The sequence below is a fragment of the Bombina bombina genome, chromosome 4 (genome assembly GCF_027579735.1).
Source record: "Bombina bombina isolate aBomBom1 chromosome 4, aBomBom1.pri, whole genome shotgun sequence".
Taxonomy (NCBI): Eukaryota; Metazoa; Chordata; class Amphibia; order Anura; family Bombinatoridae; genus Bombina; species Bombina bombina.
Window position 1 is genome coordinate 824,897,758 of NC_069502.1, and position 12,142 is coordinate 824,909,899.

Here is a 12,142-nt window from a genome sequence, read left to right on the forward strand (position 1 = left end):
CTGTTAATAAGCCTGATACCAGTCGCTATCACTGCATTTAAGGCTTAACTTACATTAATCCGGTATCAGCAGCATTTTTCTAGCAAATTCCATCCCTAGAAATATGTTAACTGCACATACCTTATTGCAGGAAAACCTGCACGCCATTCCCCCTCTGAAGTTACCTCACTCCTCAGAATATGTGAGAACGGCAGTGGATCTTAGTTACTTCTGCTAAGATCATAGAAATCACAGGCAGATTCTTCTTCTAATGCTGCCTGAGATGAAACAGTACACTCCGGTACCATTTAAAAATAAACTTTTGATTGAAGTTAAAAAACTAACTATAATACACCACTCTCCTCTTACTACGTCCATCTTTGTTGAGAGTTGCAAGAGAATGACTGGATATGGCAGTGAGGGGAGGAGCTATATAGCAGCTCTGCTGTGGGTGATCCTCTTGCAACTTCCTGTTGGGAAGGAGAATATCCCACAAGTAATGGATGATCCGTGGACTGGATACACTTAACAAGAGAAATTGCATTTATTGGATAACAGTCAAGGAAGCGGCTATACTAAAATTATTCTAACCCCACATTAAACCATAGTGCACAAATGGGAAAAAAGAGCTCTCAGAAAATAATTAACAAAAATAAAGTCTCCAAATCCTGTTACTGCACAGGAGACAACAGTCTGTGAAAACAGTTCCCAAAACAGAAGCACTGTAGTAGAAAAAGTTTGTGTCCGGTGAGGCAGAAAATATGAAGTAGTAGTAAGAGGTTTGGCTGTGGAGTGTGTCAGGGAGCAAACTATATGAATTCCGCATAGGCCCTTTGCTATCGCAGAAACACCAGGGATCTCCGGGCAATCAAGGCTGTGTGTGATACTTGTGCAACAATTCCACAGTTTCAAGTTAGGTACTCACTCAAACCCCAATGGAAGCAATCCTTCTCCGCTGCTACATTGGATTTCACCACCATAGCTGTCAGCGTTCAGAGCTGTGGGGATCCCACTGTCAGGTGCCACACCTTCTAGGTACACCAATCCGTTTTGGGGTAGCTTGGTTTATTCACCTTGTGTGTTACTCTTCCCAATTGGTACCTCCTCCAGTGGTATGTGTTGGATTGTAACAACTTTAATGCAAACTAGGTATTCAGACCTCCTGACACCTCTGCTTCAGCCTCCAAATAACTTTAACCTGCTTGTCTGTTTCTCAAAACCCCAGCTACGCGTGTTTTACCCCTAAGGCTCTGTGGCTTTTTCCGGGTCCATTAACAATCATGAATCTGTGATTTGTTAACTTGAGGGAAACTCTTTCCTTATTGAAGCTGTTGGTTTTAGCTGGGGTAAAATAGTAACAGTGTCATTTTTACATAGAAACATAATAGATACATTTTTAACAAAATATTAATAAAATTTGTTTGCAAATGTGTAACTCATTTCTCCAACATAGGTGTGTCCGGTCCACGGCGTCATCCTTACTTGTGGGATATTCTCTTCCCCAACAGGAAATGGCAAAGAGCCCAGCAAAGCTGGTCACATGATCCCTCCTAGGCTCCGCCTACCCCAGTCATTCTCTTTGCCGTTGTACAGGCAACATCTCCACGGAGATGGCTTAGAGTTTTTTAGTGTTTAACTGTAGTTTTTATTATTCAATCAAGAGTTTGTTATTTTAAAATAGTGCTGGTATGTACTATTTACTCAGAAACAGAAAAGAGATGAAGATTTCTGTTTGTATGAGGAAAATGATTTTAGCAACCGTTACTAAAATCCATGGCTGTTCCACACAGGACTGTTGAGAGGAATTAACTTCAGTTGGGGGAACAGTGAGCAGTCTCTTGCTGCTTGAGGTATGACACATTCTAACAAGACGATGTAATGCTGGAAGCTGTCATTTTCCCTATGGGATCCGGTAAGCCATGTTTATTAAGATTGTAAATAAGGGCTTCACAAGGGCTTATTAAGACTGTAGACTTTTTCTGGGCTAAATCGATTCATTATTAACACATATTTAGCCTTGAGGAATCATTTAATCTGGGTATTTTGATAAGTTTATATCGGCAGGCACTTTTTTAGACACCTTTCTCTTTAGGGGCTTTCCCAAATCATAGGCAGAGCCTCATTTTCGCGCCGGTGTTGCGCACTTGTTTTTGAGAGGCATGACATGCAGTCGCATGTGTGAGGAGCTCTGATACATAGAAAAGACTTTCTGAAGGCGTCATTTGGTATCGTATTCCCCTTTGGGCTTGGTTGGGTCTCAGCAAAGCAGACACCAGGGACTGTAAAGGGGTTAGAGTTAAAAACGGCTCCGGTTCCGTTATTTTAAGGGTTAAAGCTTCCAAATTTGGGGTGCAATACTTTTAAGGCTTTAAGACACTGTGGTGAAATTTTGGTGAATTTTGAACAATTCCTTCATATTTTTTCGCAATTGCAGTAATAAAGTGTGTTCAGTTTAAAATTTAAAGTGACAGTAACGGTTTTATTTTAAAACGTTTTTTGTACTTTGTTATCAAGTTTATGCCTGTTTAACATGTCTGAACTACCAGATAGACTGTGTTCTGAATGTGGGGAAGCCAGAGTTCCTTCTCATTTAAATAAATGTGATTTATGTGACAATGACAATGATGCCCAAGATGATTCCTCAAGTGAGGGGAGTAAGCATGGTACTGCATCATTCCCTCCTTCGTCTACACGAGTCTTGCCCACTCAGGAGGCCCCTAGTACATCTAGCGCGCCAATACTCCTTACTATGCAACAATTAACGGCTGTAATGGATAATTCTGTCAAAAACATTTTAGCCAAAATGCACACTTATCAGCGTAAGCGCGACTGCTCTGTTTTAGATACTGAAGAGCATGACGACGCTGATAATAATGGTTCTGAAGGGCCCCTAAACCAGGCTGATGGGGCCAGGGAGGTTTTGTCTGAGGGAGAAATTACTGATTCAGGGAACATTTCTCAACAAGCTGAACCTGATGTGATTACGTTTAAATTTAAGTTGGAACATCTCCGCATTCTGCTTAAGGAGGTATTATCCACTCTGGATGATGGTGACAAGTTGGTCATCCCAGAGAAACTATGTAAAATGGACAAGTTCCTAGAGGTCCCGGGGCTCCCAGAAGCTTTTCCTATACCCAAGCGGGTGGCGGACATTGTAAATAAAGAATGGGAAAGGCCCGGTATTCCTTTCGTCCCTCCCCCCATATTTAAAAAATTGTTTCCTATGGTCGACCCCAGAAAGGACTTATGGCAGACAGTCCCCAAGGTCGAGGGAGCGGTTTCCACTTTAAACAAACGCACCACTATACCCATAGAAGATAGTTGTGCTTTCAAAGATCCTATGGATAAAAAATTAGAAGGTTTACTTAAAAAGATGTTTGTTCAGCAGGGTTACCTTCTACAACCAATTTCATGCATTGTCCCTGTCGCTACAGCCGCGTGTTTCTGGTTCGATGAGCTGGTAAAGGCGGTCGATAGTGATTCTCCTCCTTATGAGGAGATTATGGACAGAATCAATGCTCTCAAATTGGCTAATTCTTTCACCCTAGACGCCACTTTGCAATTGGCTAGGTTAGCGGCTAAGAATTCTGGGTTTGCTATTGTGGCGCGCAGAGCGCTTTGGTTGAAATCTTGGTCAGCTGATGCGTCTTCCAAGAACAAGCTACTTAACATTCCTTTCAAGGGGAAAACGCTGTTTGGCCCTGACTTGAAAGAGATTATCTCTGATATCACTGGGGGTAAGGGCCATGCCCTTCCTCAGGATCGGCCTTTCAAGGCCAAAAATAAACCTAATTTTCGTCCCTTTCGTAGAAACGGACCAGCCCAAAGTGCTATGTCCTCTAAGCAAGAGGGTAATACTTCTCAAGCCAAGCCGGCTTGGAGACCAATGCAAGGCTGGAACAAGGGAAAGCAGGCCAAGAAACCTGCCACTGCTACCAAGACAGCATGAAATGTTGGCCCCCGATCCGGGACCGGATCTGGTGGGGGGCAGACTCTCTCTCTTCGCTCGGGCTTGGGCAAGAGATGTTCTGGATCCTTGGGCGCTAGAAATAGTCTCCCAAGGTTATCTTCTGGAATTCAAGGGGCTTCCCCCAAGGGGGAGGTTCCACAGGTCTCAGTTGTCTTCAGACCACATAAAAAGACAGGCATTCTTACGTTGTGTAGAAGACCTGTTAAAAATGGGAGTGATTCATCCTGTTCCATTAGGAGAACAAGGGATGGGGTTCTACTCCAATCTGTTCATAGTTCCCAAAAAAGAGGGAACGTTCAGACCAATCTTAGATCTCAAGATCTTAAACAAGTTTCTCAAGGTTCCATCGTTCAAAATGGAAACCATTCGAACAATTCTTCCTTCCATCCAGGAAGGTCAATTCATGACCACGGTGGATTTAAAGGATGCGTATCTACATATTCCTATCCACAAGGAACATCATCGGTTCCTAAGGTTCGCATTCCTGGACAAGCATTACCAGTTCGTGGCGCTTCCTTTCGGATTAGCCACTGCTCCAAGGATTTTCACAAAGGTACTAGGGTCCCTTCTAGCTGTGCTAAGACCAAGGGGCATTGCTGTAGTACCTTACTTGGACGACATTCTGATTCAAGCGTCGTCCCTTCCTCAAGCAAAGGCTCACACGGACATTGTCCTGGCCTTTCTCAGATCTCACGGATGGAAAGTGAACGTGGAAAAGAGTTCTCTATCTCCGTCAACAAGGGTTCCCTTCTTGGGGACAATACTAGACTCCTTAGAAATGAGGATTTTTCTGACAGAGGCCAGAAAAACAAAACTTCTAGACTCTTGTCGGATACTTCATTCCGTTCCTCTTCCTTCCATAGCGCAGTGCATGGAAGTGATAGGTTTGATGGTAGCGGCAATGGACATAGTTCCTTTTGCGCGCATTCATCTAAGACCATTACAACTGTGCATGCTCAGTCAGTGGAATGGGGACTATACAAACTTGTCTCCGAGGATACAAGTAAATCAGAGGACCAGAGACTCACTCCGTTGGTGGCTGTCCCTGGACAACCTGTCACAAGGGATGACCTTCCGCAGACCAGAGTGGGTCATTGTCACGACCGACGCCAGTCTGATGGGCTGGGGCGCGGTCTGGGGATCCCTGAAAGCTCAGGGTCTTTGGTCTCGGGAAGAATCTCTTCTACCGATAAATATTCTGGAACTGAGAGCGATATTCAATGCTCTCAAGGCTTGGCCTCAGCTAGCGAGGGCCAAGTTCATATGGTTTCAATCAGACAACATGACAACTGTTGCGTACATCAACCATCAGGGGGGAACAAGGAGTTCCCTGGCGATGGAAGAAGTGACCAAAATCATTCTATGGGCGGAGTCTCACTCCTGCCACCTGTCTGCTATCCACATCCCAGGAGTGGAAAATTGGGAAGCGGATTTTCTGAGTCGTCAGACATTGCATCCGGGGGAGTGGGAACTCCATCCGGAAATCTTTGCCCAAGTCACTCAACTGTGGGACATTCCAGACATGGATCTGATGGCCTCTCGTCAGAACTTCAAAGTTCCTTGCTACGGGTCCAGATCCAGGGATCCCAAGGCGGCTCTAGTGGATGCACTAGTAGCACCTTGGACCTTCAAACTAGCTTGTGTATTCCCGCCGTTTCCTCTCATCCCCAGGCTGGTAGCCAGGATCAATCAGGAAAGGGCGTCGGTGATCTTGATAGCTCCTGCGTGGCCACGCAGGACTTGGTATGCAGATCTGGTGAATATGTCATCGGCTCCACCATGGAAGCTACCTTTGAGACGAGACCTTCTTGTTCAAGGTCCGTTCGAACATCCGAATCTGGTCTCACTCCAGCTGACTGCTTGGAGATTGAACGCTTGATCTTATCGAAGCGAGGGTTCTCAGATTCTGTTATCGATACTCTTGTTCAGGCCAGAAAGCCTGTAACTAGAAAGATTTACCACAAAATTTGGAAAAAATATATCTGTTGGTGTGAATCTAAAGGATTCCCTTGGGACAAGGTTAAGATTCCTAAGATTCTATCCTTCCTTCAAGAAGGATTGGAAAAAGGATTATCTGCAAGTTCCCTGAAGGGACAGATTTCTGCCTTGTCTGTGTTACTTCACAAAAAGCTGGCAGCTGTGCCAGATGTTCAAGCCTTTGTTCAGGCTCTGGTTAGAATCAAGCCTGTTTACAAACCTTTGACTCCTCCTTGGAGTCTCAACTTAGTTCTTTCAGTTCTTCAGGGGGTTCCGTTTGAACCCTTACATTCCGTTGATATTAAGTTATTATCTTGGAAAGTTTTGTTTTTGGTTGCAATTTCTTCTGCTAGAAGAGTTTCAGAATTATCTGCTCTGCAGTGTTCTCCTCCTTATCTGGTGTTCCATGCAGATAAGGTGGTTTTACGTACTAAACCTGGTTTTCTTCCAAAAGTTGTTTCTAACAAAAACATTAACCAGGAGATTATCGTACCTTCTCTGTGTCCGAAACCAGTTTCGAAGAAGGAACGTTTGTTGCACAATTTGGATGTTGTTCGCGCTCTAAAATTCTATTTAGATGCTACAAAGGATTTTAGACAAACATCTTCCTTGTTTGTTGTTTATTCCGGTAAAAGGAGAGGTCAAAAAGCAACTTCTACCTCTCTCTCTTTTTGGATTAAAAGCATCATCAGATTGGCTTACGAGACTGCCGGACGGCAGCCTCCCGAAAGAATCACAGCTCATTCCACTAGGGCTGTGGCTTCCACATGGGCCTTCAAGAACGAGGCTTCTGTTGATCAGATATGTAGGGCAGCGACTTGGTCTTCACTGCACACTTTTACCAAATTTTACAAGTTTGATACTTTTGCTTCTTCTGAGGCTATTTTTGGGAGAAAGGTTTTGCAAGCCGTGGTGCCTTCCATCTAGGTGACCTGATTTGCTCCCTCCCATCATCCGTGTCCTAAAGCTTTGGTATTGGTTCCCACAAGTAAGGATGACGCCGTGGACCGGACACACCTATGTTGGAGAAAACAGAATTTATGTTTACCTGATAAATTACTTTCTCCAACGGTGTGTCCGGTCCACGGCCCGCCCTGGTTTTTTAATCAGGTCTGATAATTTATTTTCTTTAACTACAGTCACCACGGTTTCATATGGTTTCTCCTATGCAAATATTCCTCCTTAACGTCGGTCGAATGACTGGGGTAGGCGGAGCCTAGGAGGGATCATGTGACCAGCTTTGCTGGGCTCTTTGCCATTTCCTGTTGGGGAAGAGAATATCCCACAAGTAAGGATGACGCCGTGGACCGGACACACCGTTGGAGAAAGTAATTTATCAGGTAAACATAAATTCTGTTTTTTATGCTGTGATTATTCAAAAGTTAAACAATAATTGATTTTATGTACTGTATATACACATATTTGACTGGCCATATGATTATAAATATATGTTATATATGGTAATTATTCAGCTTTGTCTAGCAATTTTATAACATTCATAAACAAGCTTGTTTACATGGCAGGATTTTTTATCTCTAAATTTTACATCTTTAATAATCCACAGTTATGATCTCTCAGTATAATCCATTAGCTTTTTCTTGTAAATATGTGTTGGGCCTCTAACTTTTTATATGTTCCGGTGTTTTTTAATTGTCTCAAGCATTCTTCTACATAATGGGTGGTGTCCTTAATTACCACGACACCTACCTTATCGGCCGGCTTTATGGTAATTTATTTATTTTCGTTTAATTATTTTATAGCTGCTCGTTCATCTTTTAAATTCAGTTTATGTTTACTACAAGATTCACAGTGTGGCATTTTTTGACAATAAAGACAGGGAATAAGGAAAATAAACACTTTTTCATTTTTATTTGCTAAGTAACGATTTTGATGTTGCTAAATTATTACACCTGCGATGGCTCATAGTGAAAGATACAGATTAGCACCGAAGAGTCTTGAGTTCAAATCCCATATGGTGCAATTAAAGAGATAATATTATTTCTAAGAGATTTTCTATATGTGTTGAATATAACATAATTGCTACAATTAATTTTAAAGTTTTTTCTTGTACCTTTTTAATATGTTTTGGTGTCATATATATACATAAAACAAATGGATGTATAAATATTTTATAATCAAATAAACCTTTTTTTTTTTTTTTTGAGAAAATACATACTGAATATTAGTTTCAGGAGCATATATACAGATGAAGCAAACAATTTAAACCAAGTAGTGAAAAAGAAAGATTGGACTGGATGAACATCCTTGAGAAAGCATTTACAGCAAAACGTCCAAGCGATATACTATTACATCACAGGGAGAAGGGCCAGATTACAAATGGAGCGCAAAATTGTGCTTTCACAAGCACAATACTTGTGCTCAACTCATTAATACCCGCACACGCAAACGTGCTCTGTAATTACAAGTTGAGCGCAATGAGCAGAGGTGTAACTAGAAACCACAGGGCCTAGGTGCAGAAACCAAGCAGGGCATTTTTCCCCCAAAATTTAACACAGATAAAACAAAAACATTTTTGTGTGTGCTGTATACACACATATATATAGCTGACTGTGCTGTATACACACACATATATATCTGAATGTGCTGTATACACACACATACATATATATATATATGTATAGTTGACTGTGCTGTATACACACATATATATAGCTGACTGTGCTGTATACACACACTCATATAGCTGAATGTGCTGTATACACACACACACACACATATATATATATATATATATATATATATATATATACAGTATCTCACAAAAGTGAGTACACCCCTCACATTTTTGTAAATATTTTATTATATCTTTTCATGTGACAACACTGAAGAAATTACCCTTTGCTACAATGTAAAGTAGTGAGTGTACAGCCTGTATAACAGTGTAAAGTTGCTGTCCCCTCAAAATAACTCAACACACAGCCGTTAATGTCTAAACTATTTGCAACAAAAGTGAGTACACCCCTAAGTGGAAATGTCTAAATTGGGCCAAAAGTGTCAATATTTTGTGTGGCCACCAATATTTTCCAGCACTGCCTTAACCCTCTTGGGCATGGAGTTCACCAGAGTTTTACAGGTTGCCACTGGAGTCCTCTTCCACTACTCCATGACGACATCATAGAGCTGGTGGATGTTAGAGACCTTGTGCTTCCCCACCTTCCATTTGAGGATGCCCCACAGATGCTCAATAGGTTTTAGGTCAGGAGACATGCTTGGCCAGTCCATCACCTTTACCTTCAGCTTCTTTAGCAAGGCAGTGGTCATCTTGGAGGTATGTTTGGTGTTGTTATCATGTTGGAATACTGCCCTGTGGCCCAGTCTCTGAAGGGAGGGGATTATGCTCTGCTTCAGTATGTCACAGTACATGTTGGCATTCATGGTTACCTCAATGAACTGTAGCTCCCCAGTGCCAGCAGCACTCATGCAGGCCCACTCCCACCACCATGCTTGACTGTAGGCAAGACACACATCTTTGTACTCCTCACCTGGTTGCCACCACACACACTTGACACCATCTGAACCAAATAAGTTTATCTTGGTCTCATCGGACCACAGGACCACAGTAATCTATGTCCTTAGTCTGCTTGTCTTCAGCAAACTGTTTGCAGGCTTTTTTGTGTATTATCTTTAGAAGAGGCTTCCTTCTGGGATGATAGCTATGCAGACCAATTTGATGCAGTGTGCAGTGTATGGTCTGAGCACTGACAGGCTGACTAGGCAATCTTTATGTAGAGCAACAATTCTTTTTTTCAGATCCTCAGAGAGTTCTTTGCCATGAGGTGCCATGTTGAACTTCAAGTGACCAGTATGAGAGAGTGTGAGAGCGATAACACCAAATTTAACACCCCTGCTCCCCATTCACACCCGAGACCTTGTAACACTAATGGGTCACATGACACTGGGGAGGGAAAATGACTAATTGGGGCCAATTTGGACATTTCCACTTCGGGTGTACTCACTTTTGTTGCCAATGGTTTAGACATTCATGGCTGTGTGTTGAGTTATTTTGAGGAGACAGCAAATTTACACTGTTATACAGGCTGTACACTCACTACTTTAAATTGTAGCAAAGTGTTATTTCTTCAGTGTTGTCACATGAAAAGATATAATAAAATATTTACAAAAATGTGAGGGGTGTACTCACTTTTGTGAGATACTGTATGTATATATATATATATATATATATATATATATATATATATATATATATATATATATATATAGTGGGTGGATGGAAAAAATAGCAGGGAGACCAAGTGTTGAAGTGAAGAGAATACTCATACACTTCTTTCTCAAAATTAGAAAGCAATCTTCCTATACGTATTATAATAAATACTGTTGGTGCAGACCCATACAGTTATTATAAGCAACAATAACCAAGAAAGAAGAAATGGCACATGATAGTGACATTCAAAAAAGACTGGGAATACAGCACTCTTTTAAAAAACAGACAAAAACACTTGTAGAATTTTACTATAAAAAAAAATGGTTTTATTGTGCGACCAGCAGGTCCGGACCAGTCCAGATCTACCTAGGCAGTGGCAGTGGCGTCACTAGGGTTGGTGTCACCCGGTGCGGTAAGTCATGGTGTCACCCCCCCCCCCCAGAAAGCAGACACACACATACAAACACTCAGACACACTTAAAAACATACTTAGATGCACACACAAACACTCGGAAACACACTCAGACACACACACAAAAACACACACACAAAAACTCAGACACACATACAAAATATGTAAACTGCACTGCATTAATTATGAAGCTCATGCCTGGAGCTGCTCCCTGGCTCAGCAGAACATCAAATGAAAGATAAACAGAGCACTCTAAAATAAATCACTGAAGAAAAGGTTTAGGCGCACAAACTATGAAAATTCTGCTCTCTGACTCTGTTCCAAGTCTGTCAGTGCACAGCCCTGGGCCGCATGTCACTGAGCAGTGAGCACAGATAGGCAGGCAGGTTTAGGCTAGCAGCGCAACTTTGCAAGCCCCACGGCACACCCACAACATTCATAGTGAAATTGGGCAGGGGAGGAGCAAAGTACAAACAAGCAAAAGCAGCCGGGAAAACTATTTGTTGAAATTGCAGCACTGGCTCAAGGGGCAAAAAAATTGTGAGTCTACAACTTCCCCAGTCCCACTAATGTTCACAAATGCCAGCCTCTAATAAAATAATCTATGCATCTCAACATTGTATTTCTTTGAATTTCAATAAAATGTAAAAAAAAAAAAAAAAATTTTTTTTTTTTGGTGTCACCCCCTGGAGGGTGTCACCCGGGTGCGGCCCGCCCCCCCTAGTGACGCCACTGGGCAGTGGCATGAATAGTACAAACCATAACCAAAATATAATAACAAGTGGTTAAACCTTCAATCAAAACGAATAATTTCACCAGTGGGCCGGCCCAAGTGTTACCCATGCAGGATGTAGCTAAGAAAAGTTTTTAACATGTGAAGCAATTAGCAAATAGCTAGACACAGTGCTGCAGGTGGAAGGGATGCTTTCTGGTGTACATCAGACCTAATAAAGGTTTTAGTAAAAACTGAGACAACCATAAAATAAGCAGCTTTCATTCCAGAATACAGTACTTGTCATACAAGTAATGACTGTAATGTACAGAATTAGTTCAAAGCATGACAAGATAGAGTAAAACAGCACAAAATAAAGCAATCAACATGTAATACTAGTCAGGTAAGCATTAAGATGTATTAGTAGTAATATCCTTTAAGAGACTATAGATGTTTCACAGTCCTCCAGACTGATACCAATGTAGCTGGTACAAAGTCCCCAGGATTTATAATGCACTACTCAGTTAGGTGCCCAACAGCAAGTATTAGAGCAGGTCGTCGTCATAAGAGCAATTACAAGCGGTATGCGGTTGTAAGCTGGTAGCAGGTAAAGCAGGTGAAAGTAAGCAAAGTTACTCAAGCAAGAACTAGAGCATGTATGTAGCGAGAGGTCAAGTTAATGCAGCGTAAGGTAGCAGGCAAGACAAAAGCAAATATATCAAGCTGGGAAAAGGAAGGGTACAGGAGGATACTAGCTTATTTTAATAGAACCCCTCTGTCAACTGCACCCTTTCAAAGTGGCCTCAGTTTACCCACAGCCTTGTCGGAACTCCAAATCGCCTTTTTTTGGGACCTCTCTCCAACAATTTCTTTGCTTAGAGCAATCAACGATCATCAGTTGTCCTCCAG

At 41.9% G+C, this 12,142-nt stretch overlaps 1 protein-coding gene across 1 annotated transcript in view; it reads right to left on the bottom strand.

Moving 5' to 3' along the window:
* Positions 1 to 1,204: 1,204 nt before the first annotated feature.
* Positions 1,205 to 12,142, bottom strand: part of LOC128657919 (uncharacterized) — a 115,312-nt gene continuing 104,374 nt past the window's right edge. Inside the window, exon 6 of the mRNA XM_053712346.1 lies at positions 1,205 to 1,320. Coding sequence (XP_053568321.1) covers positions 1,205 to 1,320 — 116 coding nt within the window. The remainder of the gene's footprint in view (positions 1,321 to 12,142) is intronic.